The following is a 15,594-nucleotide window of genomic DNA, read 5'->3' on the forward strand; positions in this document are numbered from 1 at the left end:
CATTTTTAGATCATGTTATTGTTATTTTTAGTATATCTTTCGCCATTTCATCGTTAGATGGCGCTGAAGCCCATCTAGTTCTTTTGGTTGCCGAGTGGGTTGTTTGAATAAATTCGTCTGTAACGCTATTTGTTTCTCAGCTGCCCGCGCTATTGCAACTGCAGAAACGATTTAAAAATATGGCTAGTTGCCTCAAAGAAAATTTAACTGGTTACTCATTTCTCGGATTACGAGAAGTAGTTCCTGATCAAACAGGCGTGGAACAATGGAAGGAACTTTCACTGAATACGGGTAATATAAGTAGACTTGATGAGCCATACCGGCTACAGTTCTTTCTTCCTCAACCAAAACGGTGTCATTTTTATGTACTCACGTTTCTGTTTTTTTTTTTACAAGGCGGAACTCACTTGACGCTTCAAGATATTAAGCTACCTGAAGGATGCATATCAGGAGGATATTGTTTTACCGATTCTTCTTCAGTTGTCACACGTAACCGTTTCATATGCTGGTAAAAACTTAATTATTTGTGAATTTTCTTTAATAACTTAAAGCTAGAGAAAAACCCTATGGCAGACTTTAATGTATTTTTAAATAGGCAAATTAATAATGATGTCCTGGAATTAGTTGAGCACAGCTTAGATTTAAACCTTCATGGAAACTGTCTACGCATTAGATTTCAAGGATTAGCGATCCTAGAGGGAACATCCATACATGAAACTAGAAACAGTGTTGTCATCTTGGTCTCAACTATATCTTCAGTTCATCGTCTGGTTCTGCCACATCCATCAAAACATAATGATCCATCAGCATTCAGTTCAACTGGAACCAATATATCTGTCCCCTCTATTTTCACTGAAGCTTCGCTCCCATGGTTGAGAGAATCTTTCAGTCACCAGGTCATCAATAGCACCACTACAAATGTTTCCCTTCCCAGCACAGCAGCATCCTGTTTATCCACCAATGGAAAAGAAGCTTTGTTTGCTTTGGCAAACACTACGTCAATATCTCTTATTCGCATGGGTCAGACACCCTCTGCTGTGAGTACTTTTAATTTGCAGCCATCATCGAATTTTTCTCGTTTGCTCTCCGGCTACCTACCAACTGTATTACGAGGCACTTCAACGCAAGAAAACGAAGAAACCACGACTAGCATTTGCTTATTGCCAACCAACGATGACGTTCTCGTATTGGCCATAAGCAAAGGCTTGAAGTTGCGTATTTGGTCAGCGACAACACAAGATTGCCGATTGGAATTTGACCTGATTGAGTACCTTGGTGAGAAGTCAGTTAAACAGCTTGGCTCTCTTCACCGCATTCGATGGTGCACGGAAGGCGAAAATTTCACACTGGGAGTCTTCTCTTCCTTTGGCAAAAAGCGATCCTTTCTACTTATCAATCTGCAAACGGGCCCTACACTCAAATTAAATTTCCAGTCCTCCATCGCGGCACAGCACAGTCGTTTGATTGATTTTAGCCTTACTTCTGATCATCTTTATGCGTTATGGAGTACTTCTCAAGGAGAACATCTGTTGGAATTTGCCGAAACGACTCGATTACAGTGGCAACAAATCGCCTTGGAGCCGGGGATTGAATCAGACATTGAGTACGACGATACCGTTGTTGATCCGAAACAAGCCTACATGCAGGCACTTTTTAAGCCTGGCGCATTCTCTGTTTCTACATTGAGCAAAGCTCTACAAGCTTTTGATCGTTCCGGGGCAATCAAAAGAAGGAGAATGGGAGACATCAAAGAAGATATCATTATGGCCATCGAGACGGAGTTGACCGATCAATTAGCAGAGGCAGGTGATCTGACGGAAGAAGACTACCTGCAACTCGCAGCCAAATGTTGGGCTCAGTTCTATGCCTATGTTGTGCAATACCATTTGAAACGACCCGTTCCCATCGGCTTGTTGATTGATGAAAACACAGGCTTCCACGCTCTTCTTAAAAAAGGGATGATTTCGTTTCTGCGCCCCTTAGATCTCGTAGAGAGTTTGGTTTTACAGCGAGGCCTTCGTTGGGATGGGCATCCACATATAGACGTCATTTCTCCGCTCTTTGGAGGCCAACAATCAGCTTCTGGCCTTACTGCCCTACTTGAGGTAAAAATCACAGTTTTAGCTTACTTCGTGATGGTGTATAACAGTTGCATTATTGCAGGTCCTGCTTCTCGTCAGCGATAATTTGTTGACAGAACAAATAAAGCGATTTGACCATTCCATGTTCCAGTTACAAAGCGCTGATCAAATTGCTCGGGAAATAGCTAATGAACTCCTCGAGAACAAATCGCTCAACTTACTAAACGCCATGCACATCGCATTGTCATCCATCGATGTTTGCATGGCTTTGTCTGTCCTCTTGCAACAGCTCAGTGTCGGCATGAATGGAGGCAATTCGAAATCAAGTGACATTTTCTTAAGCGGCAAAAGTTCTCTTCGGTTGCTATTCAATGGAGCACTTGGATTAGGCGCATTAGCCGAATCGTCCAGACAGATGGCTGACTTGAGGTGGGCATCTGTCCTTAATTGTCACATATGGCACACGAGACGCTTCTTCATTTGATATAATTCTTTTGCTTTTCGTGTAAAGGTTGGGCTTGTGTCGAGATGTACTGATCGTGCAGCAATTACTGATATTGACCCAGGAAGAACTCCAACTTAGTTCCGAGGATGCAGAAACGATCCGCTCTGAATTCCTTCCTCGCAGCGTCCCTCTCGCTCACGCTTACTACGCTTTGTCGTGGTTGTGTCACTGTCCTGCCCAAACAGTTTCGAATTCTCTCGTTGAACAAAATATTCGTGCAATGACTCTGTTAGGATTTAAAAAATCGCAAGAGTCATATGGTAAGGAAAGAATCTGTGCCATTCCACACATCAGTATAAATAATATTACTTATTTTTTTAGCGACTTTACCATGCAAGAGTTTGGTCGAATTATTTCTTTCTTCCGATGGAGGCAGGGCTGTCCGAGAAATGGTTCTTCAGGAAGAAGATGCCTCAGAATGGACATCGTCTTGGCTGGAAGTTTTCCCCCACTTCATGAAAGCTATCGGCCAGTTGCTATGGCCCATAGGAAATCATGTAACATTCATGGAATTTCTAATGGAACGATTCCAGCCCTTGGCCGTACAGGGATATGTTCGCTTGCAACAGAGCTGGTTTGTAAAAATTCTATCCAATGGACATCACTTGAGATTTTTTAAGTATTTACTTGAAATTTCTTTAAGGTGTGAATGGAATACTTGCTCCCGTAAATTCCTCATGGCCGTCGCCCTGATGGCTACTGGTGAAGGAGACAAGGCCAGTCGATGGATGCTTGAGGCTGCTGAAGGAATAGTCAAGGAACAACTCCTGCGCTCCGTTGTTTTAAAAAGCGTGGATGAAAGTGGCGATTCCATGAGTCGCTCAGACCCAGTGATTCGCTTTCACCTCGTCTGCGTCCAGTTGCTAGAGCAAGCTGGGCTGAGCAGTGCCGCACTTCGTGTTGCACTGGTTGCGTTAAACGGTAGCAAAAAGGAAGACCCGCTGTTAGCTACAATATGGTCTGTTGTCGCCAAACTTCATTTGAACTTGGGTCATTATCAGGTATAAGAGAACATCTTACAACCAAATGACATTGTACCTAAACCATATTTCAACAGGAAGCATATGAAGCCATTGTTAATAATCCGGATAGCAGTCAACGGCCCGAAACACTTGGACGTTTGGTCAATATTTTGTTAGAGCGCAAACAGATGGACACTCTTCTAACCTTTCCTTACGCTGGATTGGAGTCAGAGTTGGAGAAAATAGTAGAAAGGCGGGCTCGATCATCGGACGTTCTGTCTATGACGCTTTACTATTCGTTCCTCTATGCCTTTCACGTCAGACAGGGTAAAATGCGCAAAGCTGCTGCTGTGATGCATGAACAGGTGAAGTGCACTATCGAGAAACAGCTTTTGGTTATGAAAACTAATATCCTCTGATGACAGGCACTTCGATATGGATGTGAAGGTGAATCTGCAAAAATGGTCAAATGTCTTTTGGCATGCCTCAACGCCCTGCGTTTAGTCTCGAGGCAGGAAGCTTGGCTGGTGAAACCAGTGACAGCTTCGTCTGTTCGGAAGAATTCATCAGAATCACTCAAGCATACAGTAGACGTCATCGAATATGCTGATATCGAAAAGGAGTATGAACTTAGCTACGCCTGTATTAATCTTGGACAGCCGATCACATCGCTATCCGCCTCTGATGTAGTAGCTCTTTTGATTTCACGTAACCGCTATGAATCCGCGCTGCGCATTGCCAAGATTTTTGACGTAAAAGGTATAAAATCTCACTGACTCCTTTCATGAGGCTTGATGTGTTTTTCTCAACAATCTAATCTTAACTAGATACTTCGCCCGTCGTGGAACACCTTGCTGCCAATTGCATGGCGTTATCGAGAGAACAGGCCAACGAAGATGATGCTTGGGTTTGGTTATCTCTGAATCAGTCCTCTGGAGTTGGTAAGGCTTCGGAACAGGCCTGGCGATTACTGGAAAAGATTATACCGAAAGCTGAAGGAGGTGATAAAGAAACACGTTGCCATCGAGCGGCTGCCCGAAAAATTCTTGGCTTGGATTGCACTCTGCCTTATTGGTTGGCCGCCAGCTACAAGTTGAGGAATCCCGGTGAACTTATCAGCCTCTATCATCAGGCAGGACTTCTGGAAGATGCAGCCCAGGTATTTTAGTTTCTGATTCTGTCAGTTTTAATTAAAAAAAATTACTTGACAAAATCTATCAGGTGGCTCTCGAACTGGTGGATGCTATGCTAGGCAAAGGTAAGGAATACTTTGGGTTCACCAGCAATCCGCTTCAGATCAACGCTCCTGCTATCTGGCTGCCCTACACCGTTATAGATCGTTTAATCATGGAATTGGAAGCCAATTCAAACGATTCTACCTACAAGATGGTAAATATTCTCTTTGTAACTTGTTTTTATAACCGCTTCAGTTCTTATTTGTATGTTTAGTTGCTGAAAGACATGAAGGATAAATTGGAGACTTACTTCCATACCGCTGAACGTGTCAGTCGCTCTATTCTCGAATTATCCGTGTCTTAGCCTGCCTATTTTACGAAAATGTGAACTCCGTATTTTCATTTTACTGCATAATGAAATATCGAGAATACCTTTGAATCCAATAAATTCATGTGTATGTGACTGGAATTGTAAACGCAATTACACCAGTATATGCAGTTTAAAATCACAGAAAAGCCCTCACTGTGTTCAAGAAATTGACGGAAAAAACAGGTAATTATTAAATTTGCTGATATTAGTGTAAATTTTTTTTTGTTTAATAGATTTTTGTATGAGGAATCCAATATGAGGAATCCAACTTCTTAAATTTGGAACCTAAATCATGGATAGTATCTATATTTAGTGGTATTATTTTTTTAAAAGGAAAAGTCGGGCTTAAAATTTCCATCAGCCGTATACATTGATGTAGCGCTCCAGTACAACAGTGCTAGTGCAACACATCAAAGTTCCTCGATTTGTCTTAATTGATCAATAAATAGGGATAACTAGGCATGATTTAGATTCAAAATTTTACGAGAATCAAGACAATGGTTAAAGAATATGAAAAATTTCAATAATGACGAGGAGGATTACCTTCTGTAGTCTCCTTGTGACGGCCATAGCTGTTCCGTTTACGTTTTTTGAACTTGCCTAAACGGAATTGCCTACGGAAACCAAGTAGGGTGGGGTTCAATAAAAACAAATGAAACGCGAAACCCGCACAATTTACGGAATTTGACTGAATCAGAGTCATAGAGACCTGGTTGCTCCACGCTGTGCTATAAATTGCCATAAGAGTCTGCGGTGACTTGTGGTTGAAATTTCACTGATTTTGGGGGAGCAGCTGGCAGCGATAGAGAGCCATCTATTGAATGGTCCGTGATCGAAGTTAATAACGGAGCTAGGTGATAAAGCAAGAAATTTTTTTAGTTGTTTACCAAAACATTTGAGTTTCTTTTTCTCGGCACGGAAAGATACAACTCGCTTCTGTATTCAAAATTTCACTTCACTACACCGACAAATTGAGCTAAAAGCTCGACAACCCATACGTATTTTGCTAACTAAAGATTCATCTCGAATGAGAAAAAAAAATGTCCATGCAAAATTCTGAATTAGTTGCCAACAAACAACGGGGCCAAAATATACAAAGAGTAATCGCATATGACGGCAAACGACTCAAAAAATACATTGAAATTTTTGACAGAAATTACATTAAGGGACAAAAACCGAGAGCCGATAAATTAATTTTTGCTGAATTCATCTTGTTATTTGTTACAAACCGGAAAAAAGGAACGAGTGCAAGGGGGGGGACGAATAGGAAACGTCTTGGAATTTTTTTTTCTTTTCGTTTAAGAATAAAAGATTGGATGAGGAGGGGGTACGAAAGGTGTGTTTATTCTCCTTCCCGACTCGAAAGTTAATATTTTCAGTCAATGTATTGAGCTAGCCAGCGGAAATCTTCGCCGTAGCCTTGGCCTTCCACAACAGAACACATGAATAATTCAATGGGCCGAGAAGATAAATCTTGGCGAAAGAAGATTGAAGATCTTGGATTTCTGCCCTATAAACGGAAATTAAAATTTATCTTACGAGTACTTAAATAAGTTAAATTGAAAGGGATATTTTACTTTTCTGGTAGTGTTGTGCAGCTCAAAATAAGAACGCAATTGATCTTCCGAATCTGCTCCAAACCTATCGATCTTGTTGCCGAGTATAAGGATAGGACAATGTCTCAATTGTTCATCGGCTAAAAGCGAGCATAACTCGTTTTCTTTCCAGCTGTAAAGTTTTTTCGCATAACAGATTCAGAGGAACTAGTGATTGGCAACATAAGGTTCACCACATTTGATTTGGGTGGCCATATTCAAGGTGTGTAGCAAAATTTACGATATTCTTTTGAATATCTTAATATTAAATGATTTTTCAAATAGCAATTGCAATTGTGTTTCTAGTCGATGCCTTTGACACCCAACGCTTATCGGAAAGTAAAAACGCGTTATGCTCGCTTTTAGCCGATATTAAGATATTCAAAAAAATGCTCGCTAAAAGCGAGCATAACTCGTTTTTGTCGATGCGGAACTAGTCGGCGGAACAAGTCGATGCCTTTGACACCCAACGCTTATCGGAAAGTAAAAACGAGTTATGCTCGCTTTTAGCGAGCATTTTTTTGAATATCTTAATATCGGCTAAAAGCGAGCATAACTCGTTTTTACTTTCCGATAAGCGTTGGGTGTCAAAGGCATCGACTAGAAACACAATTGCAATTGCTATTTGAAAAATCATTTAATATTAAGATATTCAAAAGAATATCGTAAATTTTGCTACACACCTTGAATATGGCCACCCAAATCAAATGTGGTGAACCTTATGTTGCCAATCACTAGTTCCTCTGAATCTGTTATGCGAAAAAACTTTACAGCTGGAAAGTAAAAACGAGTTATGCTCGCTTTTAGCCGATGAACAATTGAGACATTGTCCTATCCTTATACTCGACAACAAGATCGATAGGTTTGGAGCAGATTCGGAAGATCAATTGCGTTCTTATTTTGAGCTGCACAACACTACCAGAAAAGTAAAATATCCCTTTCAATTTAACTTATTTAAGTACTCGTAAGATAAATTTTAATTTCCGTTTATAGGGCAGAAAGCCAAGATCTTCAATCTTCTTTCGCCAAGAGTTATCTTCTCGGCCCATTGAATTATTCATGTGTTCTGTTGTGGAAGGCCAAGGCTACGGCGAAGATTTCCGCTGGCTAGCTCAATACATTGACTGAAAATATTAACTTTCGAGTCGGGAAGGAGAATAAACACACCTTTCGTACCCCCTCCTCATCCAATCTTTTATTCTTAAACGAAAAGAAAAAAAAATTCCAAGACGTTTCCTATTCGTCCCCCCCCCCCCCTTGCACTCGTTCCTTTTTTCCGGTTTGTAACAAATAACAAGATGAATTCAGCAAAAATTAATTTATCGGCTCTCGGTTTTTGTCCCTTAATGTAATTTCTGTCAAAAATTTCAATGTATTTTTTGAGTCGTTTGCCGTCATATGCGATTACTCTTTGTATATTTTGGCCCCGTTGTTTGTTGGCAACTAATTCAGAATTTTGCATGGACATTTTTTTTTCTCATTCGAGATGAATCTTTAGTTAGCAAAATACGTATGGGTTGTCGAGCTTTTAGCTCAATTTGTCGGTGTAGTGAAGTGAAATTTTGAATACAGAAGCGAGTTGTATCTTTCCGTGCCGAGAAAAAGAAACTCAAATGTTTTGGTAAACAACTAAAAAAATTTCTTGCTTTATCACCTAGCTCCGTTATTAACTTCGATCACGGACCATTCAATAGATGGCTCTCTATCGCTGCCAGCTGCTCCCCCAAAATCAGTGAAATTTCAACCACAAGTCACCGCAGACTCTTATGGCAATTTATAGCACAGCGTGGAGCAACCAGGTCTCTATGACTCTGATTCAGTCAAATTCCGTAAATTGTGCGGGTTTCGCGTTTCATTTGTTTTTATTGAACCCCACCCTACTTGGTTTCCGTGGCCGAGGCCAACCGTTTGGCTCTTACATTGAGCCGAACAGTGTCTGAAAAGCTTCCCAGACTTTTCCCACAGGCCTAAAGAACAAAACAATAGTTAAATCCAATATATTGTAACGAAATTTAAAATATTAGATTTGTTAAACAAGAAATATAAATAAAACTGGAAATAAAAAGTCATTTGAAAGTTGCCCTAAACCCTTGTAATAGAGTTAAAAACGGACATCCGGAAATGTAAATAGATCCCGGGAATGATACAAGGTTGTCGTCGATCTTGCATCAGTGGATCGTGGGTTTCGCGTTGGTGGAGGGGAGTATATAAAAATGGTAGAATATAGAGTTGGGGGGGGGGGTAAGAGAGATACAGAGAGAGAGATTCTGGTTTTAATTTGTCTGTATAACGCTAGTTAGTTTTTGGTGACGGTCGGTGTTTGTGCGGATGGTTTCGTTTTGATAGTTTAAGTGGTACCGTGCAGTTGTTCCTTTGTTTTGGTTAGTGTAGAGGCCCGGCGGCCTGACATGTTAGACTTCAGTTCTGTGATAAACTAATATCAGACCGAAGAATAACTATCAAGACTAACAGGTGGCCAAAAGCACGTCAATCCATTTACAAAACAGAAAATATCCCCGACGTATTGTGGGTCTCTGTCCAAGACCGCGTTACAATATATTTACTTTATAATAGTTCTTACCAACCATACCCATAAGTCCTGTTAACCAGTCCAACACAAACATTTTGAGTGTCGAAATAAATTGACAGAGCAGGAATGTTAAATCACTCATGAACGCTAACTTTTACTGGACCTAGTGCTATGAAATCGGGAAAAGCAGAAACAGTTGAAGAAACCAGCCTGATATGTACGTCATACACAAGCAAACGTGAAAGGTCAACAATTGAGGAGCCAGAAAAAATGATAGGACTAAAAAGGGTTGGCGTTCATCAGCTTTCCTTAATTCGCCAGTTGCTGTACAAACAGAACTTCCGACAATCAAAATGGAGCACTTCACACACACACCTCTGTATTCGAATAAATTAGGGGTCACAAGATTGACTATGAATATCAATTGCAATCCAGTCTGACTTAAGCTCGGTGGTACTCCCCCAACGTATCTCTCAAGACCTGTATGTTAACGTATGCCTTAAAGCCGACGTCAGCATCACGACAGAGCCGTTAAATAACTATGCGTTATTGGGAATTCTAAAATTTTCGTCCTATTTAGATTGAGATAATGTGAAAAAAAATTGGCTTTTTATTCGAAATAAACGAATTAATATTGAGAGTATTTTTAAATAAGTTTTAATTCGGAGATTTGACAACTGTTTTCATAGAAACGAAGAAGGGTCCGATAAATTGAGCGACCTATCTTGCCCTCAGTTTCCACAGCGCCCTTTGCCCCTTTGTTGCCCTCAGTTTCCACATGGAGTTAATTTAAGTCAGACGGGTTTGGTGGAATGGTCTTTTTAGTTGGAGACCATGGGCACAACGGGGTTTTGTTTGAACAAGTGATTTTAACAGTTTCCCCAGCAAATACTGCCCATTCGATTACAGCATTAAATGCTTTTGAAAATCCAGTGCCAAGTTATGTTTGGGTTTGATGTTCAATCTAATGCATTTCCCCAAAAAATCAACTATGTTGGCAGGTTAGTAAAAAAAAAAAAAAAATTAAAATAACGTATTCACTGCTGAATGTGGTCTTATGGGATACATCTAGCCTTGAATGCTTCAAGATATTAAGCTACCTGAAGGATGCATATCAGGAAGATATTGTTTTACCGATTCCCCTTCAGTAGTTACACGAAACCGTTTCACATGCTGGTAAAAACTTATTTATTTCTGAATTTGTTTTAGAACTTAAAGCTAGAGAAAAAGTTTAGGGCACAATTTAATATATTTTTTAAATAGGCAAATTAATAATGATGTCCTGGAATTAGTTGAGCATAGCTTAGGTTTAAACCTTCATGGAAACTGTCTACTCATTAGATTTCAAGGATTAGCGATCCTGGAGGAAACATCCATACATGAAACTAGAAACAGTGTTGTCATCTTGGTCTCTACTATATCTTCAGTTCATCTTCTCGTTCTACCACATCCATCAAAACATAATGATCCATCAGCATTCAGTTCAATGGGAACCAATATATCTGTCCCCTCTATTTTCACTGAAGCCTCGCTCCCATGGTTGAGTGAATCCTTCAGCCACCAGGTCATCAATAGCACCACTGCAAATGTTTCCCTTCCCAGCACAGCAGCATCCTGTTTATCTGCCAATGGAAAAGAAGCTCTGTTTGCTTTGGCAAACACTACGTCAATATCTCTTATTCGCATGGGTCAGACACCCTCTGCTGTGAGTACGTTTAATTTGCAGCCATCTTCGAATTTTCCTCGTTTGCTCTCCAGTTATCTACCAACTGTATTACGACGCACGTCAAAGCAAGAAAACGAAGAAACCACGACTACTATTTGCTTGCTGCCAACAAACGATGACATTCTCGTATTGGCCGTAAGCAAAGGCTTGAAGTTGCGTATTTGATCAGCGACAACACAAGATTGCCGATTGGAATTTGACCTGATTGAGTTTCTTGGTGAGAAATCAGTTAAACAACTTGGCTCTCTTCACTGCATTCGGTGGTGCACGGAAGGTGAAAATTTCACACTGGGAGTCTTCTCTTCCTTTGGCAAAAAGAGGTCTTTCTACTTATCAATCTGCAAACGGGCCCTACACTCAAATTAAATTTCCAGTCCTCCATCGCGGCACAGCACAGTCGTTTGATTGATTTTAGCCAAGGAGCCAAGGAGTCAAGGAGAACATCTATGGGAATTTGCTGAAACGACTCGGTTACAGTGGCAACAAATCGCCTTGGAGCCGGGGTTTGAATCAGACATTGAGCACGATGATACCGTTGTTGATCCGAAACAAGCCTACATGCAGGCACTTTTTAAACCCGGCGCATTCTCTGTTTCTACATTGAGCAAAGCTCTACAAGCTTTTGATCATTCCGGGGCAACCAAAAGAAGGAGAATGGGAGACATCAAAGAAGATATCATTATGGCACTCGAGAGGGAGTTATCCGATCAATCAGCAGATGCAGGTGATCTGACGGAAGAAGACTACCTGCTACTCGCAGCCAAATGTTGGGCTCAGTTCTATGCCTATGTTGTACAATACCATTTGAAGCGACCCGTTCCCATCGGCTTGTTAATTGATGAAAATGCTGGCTTTCATGCTCTTCTTAAAAAAGGGTTGATTTCCTTTCGGCGTCCCTTAGATCTCGTTGAGAGTTTGGTTTTACAACGAGGAATTCGTTGGAATGAGCACCCACATGTAGACGTCATTTCTCCGCTCTTTGGAGGCCAGCAATAAGCTTCCGGCCTTACTGCCCTACTTGAGGTAAAAATCACAACTTTAACTTTCTTCGCGATGGTGTATAAACAGTTGCATTATTGCAGGTCCTGCTTCTCGTCAGCGATAATTTGTTGACAGAACAAATAACGTGATTTGACCATTCCATGTTCCAGTTATAAAGCGCGGATCAAATTGCTCGCGAAATTGCTAATGAACTCCTTGAGAACAAATCGCTCGACTTGCTGAACACCATGCACATCGCATTGCCTTCCGTCAATGTTTACATGGCTTTGTCTAGCCTGCTGCAACAGCTCAGTGTCGGCATGAATGGAGGCAATTCGAAATCAAGTGACATTTTCTTAAGCGGCAAAAATTCTCTGCGGTTGCTATTCAATGGAGCACTTGGATTAGGCGCACTAGCCGAATCGTCCCGACAGATGGCTGACTTGAGGTGGGCATATGTCATATGGTACACGAGAAATCACGTTCTATATTTGATTTGATTTTTGTGGTTTCATGTAAAGATTGGGCTTGTGTCGAGATGGATATTGGATATCACTTGAGATTTGTTTGATATTTATTTAAAATTTCTTTAAGGTGTGAATGGAATACGTGCTCCCGTAAATTCCTCATGGCCGTCGCCCTGATGGCTCCTGGTGAAGGAGACAAGGCCAGTCGATGGATGCTTGAGGCTGCTGAAGGAATAGTCAAGGAACAACTCCTGAGCTCCGTTGTTTTAAAAAGCGTGGATGAAAGTGGCGATTCCATGAGTCGCTCAGACCCAGTGATTCGCTTTCACCTCGTCTGCGTCCAGTTGCTAGAGCAAGCTGGGCTGAGCAGTGCCGCACTTCGTGTTGCACTGGTTGCGTTAAACGGTAGCAGAAAGGAAGACCCGCTGTTAGCTACAATATGGTCTGTTGTCGCCAAACTTCATTTGAACTTGGGTCATTATCAGGTATAAGAGAACATCTTACAACCAAATGACATTGTACCTAAACCATATTTCAACAGGAAGCATATGAAGCCATTGTTAATAATCCGGATAGCAGTCAACGGCCCGAAACACTGGGACGTTTGGTCAATATTTTGTTAGAGCGCAAACAGATGGACACTCTTCTAACCTTTCCTTACGCTGGATTGGAGTCAGAGTTGGAGAAAATAGTAGAAAGGCGGGCTCAATCATCGGACGTTCTGTCTATGACGCTTTACTATTCGTTCCTCTATGCCTTTAACGTCAGACAGGGTAAAATGCGCAAAGCTGCTGCTGTGATGCATGAACAGGTGAAGTGCACTATCGAGAAACAGCTTTTGGTTATGAAAACTAATATCCTCTGATGACAGGCACTTCGATATGGATGTGAAGGTGAATCTGCAAAAATGGTCAAATGTCTTTTGGCATGCCTCAACGCCCTGCGTTTAGTCTCGAGGCAGGAAGCTTGGCTGGTGAAACCAGTGACAGCTTCGTCTGTTCGGAAGAATTCATCAGGATCACTCAAGCATACAGTAGACGTCATCGAATATGCTGATATCGAAAAGGAGTATGAACTTAGCTACGCCTGTATTAATCTTGGACAGCCGATCACATCGCTATCCGCCTCTGATGTAGTAGCTCTTTTGATTTCACGTAACCGCTATGAATCCGCGCTGCGCATTGCCAAGATTTTTGACGTAAAAGGTATAAAATCTCACTGACTCCTTTCATGAGGCTTGATGTGTTTTTCTCAACAATCTAATCTTAACTAGATACTTCGCCCGTCGTGGAACACCTTGCTGCCAATTGCATGGCGTTATCGAGAGAACAGGCCAACGAAGATGATGCTTGGGTTTGGTTATCTCTGAATCAGTCCTCTGGAGTTGGTAAGGCTTCGGAACAGGCCTGGCGGTTACTGGAAAAGATTATACCGAAAGCTGAAGGAGGTGATAAAGAAACACGTTGCCATCGAGCGGCTGCCCGAAAAATTCTTGGCTTGGATTGCACTCTGCCTTATTGGTTGGCCGCCAGCTACAAGTTGAGGAATCCCGGTGAACTTATCAGCCTCTATCATCAGGCAAGACTTCTGGAAGATGCAGCCCAGGTATTTTAGTTTCTGATTCTGTCAGTTTTAATTTAAAAATATTACTTGACAAAATCTATCAGGTGGCTCTCGAACTGGTGGATGCTATGCTAGGCAAAGGTAAGGAATACTTTGGGTTCACCAGCAATCCGCTTCAGATCAACGCTCCTGCTATCTGGCTGCCCTACACCGTTATAGATCGTTTAATCATGGAATTGGAAGCCAATTCAAACGATTCTACCTACAAGATGGTAAATATTCTCTTTGTAACTTGTTTTTATAACCGCTTCAGTTCTTATTTGTATGTTTAGTTGCTGAAAGACATGAAGGATAAATTGGAGACTTACTTCCATACCGCTGAACGTGTCAGTCGCTCTATTCTCGAATTATCCGTGTCTTAGCCTGCCTATTTTACGAAAATGTGAACTCCGTATTTTCATTTTACTGTATAATGAAATATCGAGAATACCTTTGAATCCAATAAATTCATGTGTATGTGACTGGAATTGTAAACGCAATTACACCAGTATATGCAGTTTAAAATCACAGAAAAGCGCTCACTGTGTTCAAGAAATTGACGGAAAAAACAGGTAATTATTAAATTTGTTGATATTAGTGTAAATTTTTTTTTGTTTAATAGATTTTTGTATGAGGAAAACTAACTGTAATCTAACCGTTAGAATTCTAGAGAAAGTTGGAGGTAGGGTATAGTTAATGACCCGGAAGACCTTGGTTCTTTGTCCTTTTTTTGGAGAGGGGTCAAGCTTAAGGTCGAAATACGATTTGAGAGCAAGGTACCGTTTAAAGGTGTAGAAATCGATGAAACAAAATAGGTCAAGAAGCCTCCATTTCTGGTCAAAAGGAGAAACTCTTATGCCTATGAGATTCTACAAATAAAATAGTTCTCAAAGTTTTTATGGTTTCCTGACAATCTATCGAGGTATAAAAGGTTGGAGGTGGTTCTAGGCTTGTACGCATAATTCATCTGACCAAGGAAGAACTCGGTTGCTTCTTGTTGTTCTTCAATCCATTCAACTAGGAACAAGTTTCTATCTAAATTTCGGTGAGTGCTAAGAAGCGAACAACATCTATTTATTAATTACGGAAAAGCTTTTTTTATTTCCGTATCTAAACAGTGTGTAATGAAAAGCTCTTGTTAGGTAACATGATGAAAATTATTCTTGCACTGGCTGTCCTTGTAGCTGTTTTCAGCATGGAGATCTTAGCCGCTAGTTTACAGAATCAACAAATTCATGAAGAAACACCAGCAGAAGAGAGGACATTTGGCCTGCTGGCGTTATTTGCAATTTGGCCTGCTATTAAAGGCTTTTTCAAAAGCATCTTTGCTCCCGCTGCTGTTACCTACTAGATGATGTTGCAAGAGAAGTCTCAACTTGCACATTTTGATCGAGTAGTAAGCAAGATTTTCACAATGTAAATAACATGTCACATCCGAATTAAGGTGTTGATTCACGGGTGTTTCGGGTACCTTCACTGCCATTCAGTGTGCTGGGCGCAAATACAATGAGCAATTTTCTACAAAAATGTTGCGTTTTAATTCTCCGGATTTAAGTTTTTAAACTAACGTTAGTTTTAAAAAACGACTTCCAGCAAAAAT

At 40.9% G+C, this 15,594-nt stretch overlaps 2 protein-coding genes and 2 long non-coding RNA genes across 4 annotated transcripts in view; 3 read left to right on the forward strand and 1 right to left on the reverse strand.

Moving 5' to 3' along the window:
• LOC130692270 (uncharacterized) overlaps window positions 1-3,217 on the reverse strand; it is a 54,347-nt gene extending 51,130 nt beyond the window's left edge. Inside the window, exon 1 of the mRNA XM_057515352.2 lies at window positions 3,209-3,217. The gene's annotated coding sequence lies outside the window, so the exon portion shown is untranslated. The remainder of the gene's footprint in view (window positions 1-3,208) is intronic.
• On the forward strand, window positions 110-5,186 carry LOC130692235 (nuclear pore complex protein Nup160-like). Its single transcript, XM_057515311.2, has 12 exons — window positions 110-291; window positions 397-508; window positions 596-2,105; window positions 2,164-2,510; window positions 2,593-2,846; window positions 2,908-3,160; window positions 3,230-3,587; window positions 3,644-3,913; window positions 3,974-4,307; window positions 4,376-4,707; window positions 4,770-4,937; window positions 4,998-5,186. Exons 1-12 carry the CDS (start codon window positions 180-182, stop codon window positions 5,085-5,087), a joined length of 4,140 nt encoding a protein of 1,379 aa, XP_057371294.1. The 5' UTR covers window positions 110-179; the 3' UTR covers window positions 5,088-5,186.
• Window positions 5,187-9,966: 4,780 nt separating this feature from the next.
• Window positions 9,967-11,496, forward strand: LOC130692237 (uncharacterized). The gene is made up of 3 exons (XR_009421646.1): window positions 9,967-10,219; window positions 10,291-10,394; window positions 10,482-11,496. It is a non-coding gene; the product is annotated as an uncharacterized LOC130692237 (long non-coding RNA).
• Window positions 11,497-14,859: 3,363 nt separating this feature from the next.
• Window positions 14,860-15,521, forward strand: LOC130692290 (uncharacterized). Its single transcript, XR_009001368.2, has 2 exons — window positions 14,860-15,039; window positions 15,137-15,521. It is a non-coding gene; the product is annotated as an uncharacterized LOC130692290 (long non-coding RNA).
• The last annotated feature ends 73 nt before the right edge of the window (window positions 15,522-15,594 follow it).

The sequence above is a fragment of the Daphnia carinata genome, chromosome 1 (genome assembly GCF_022539665.2).
Source record: "Daphnia carinata strain CSIRO-1 chromosome 1, CSIRO_AGI_Dcar_HiC_V3, whole genome shotgun sequence".
Classification (NCBI taxonomy): Eukaryota; Metazoa; Arthropoda; class Branchiopoda; order Diplostraca; family Daphniidae; genus Daphnia; species Daphnia carinata.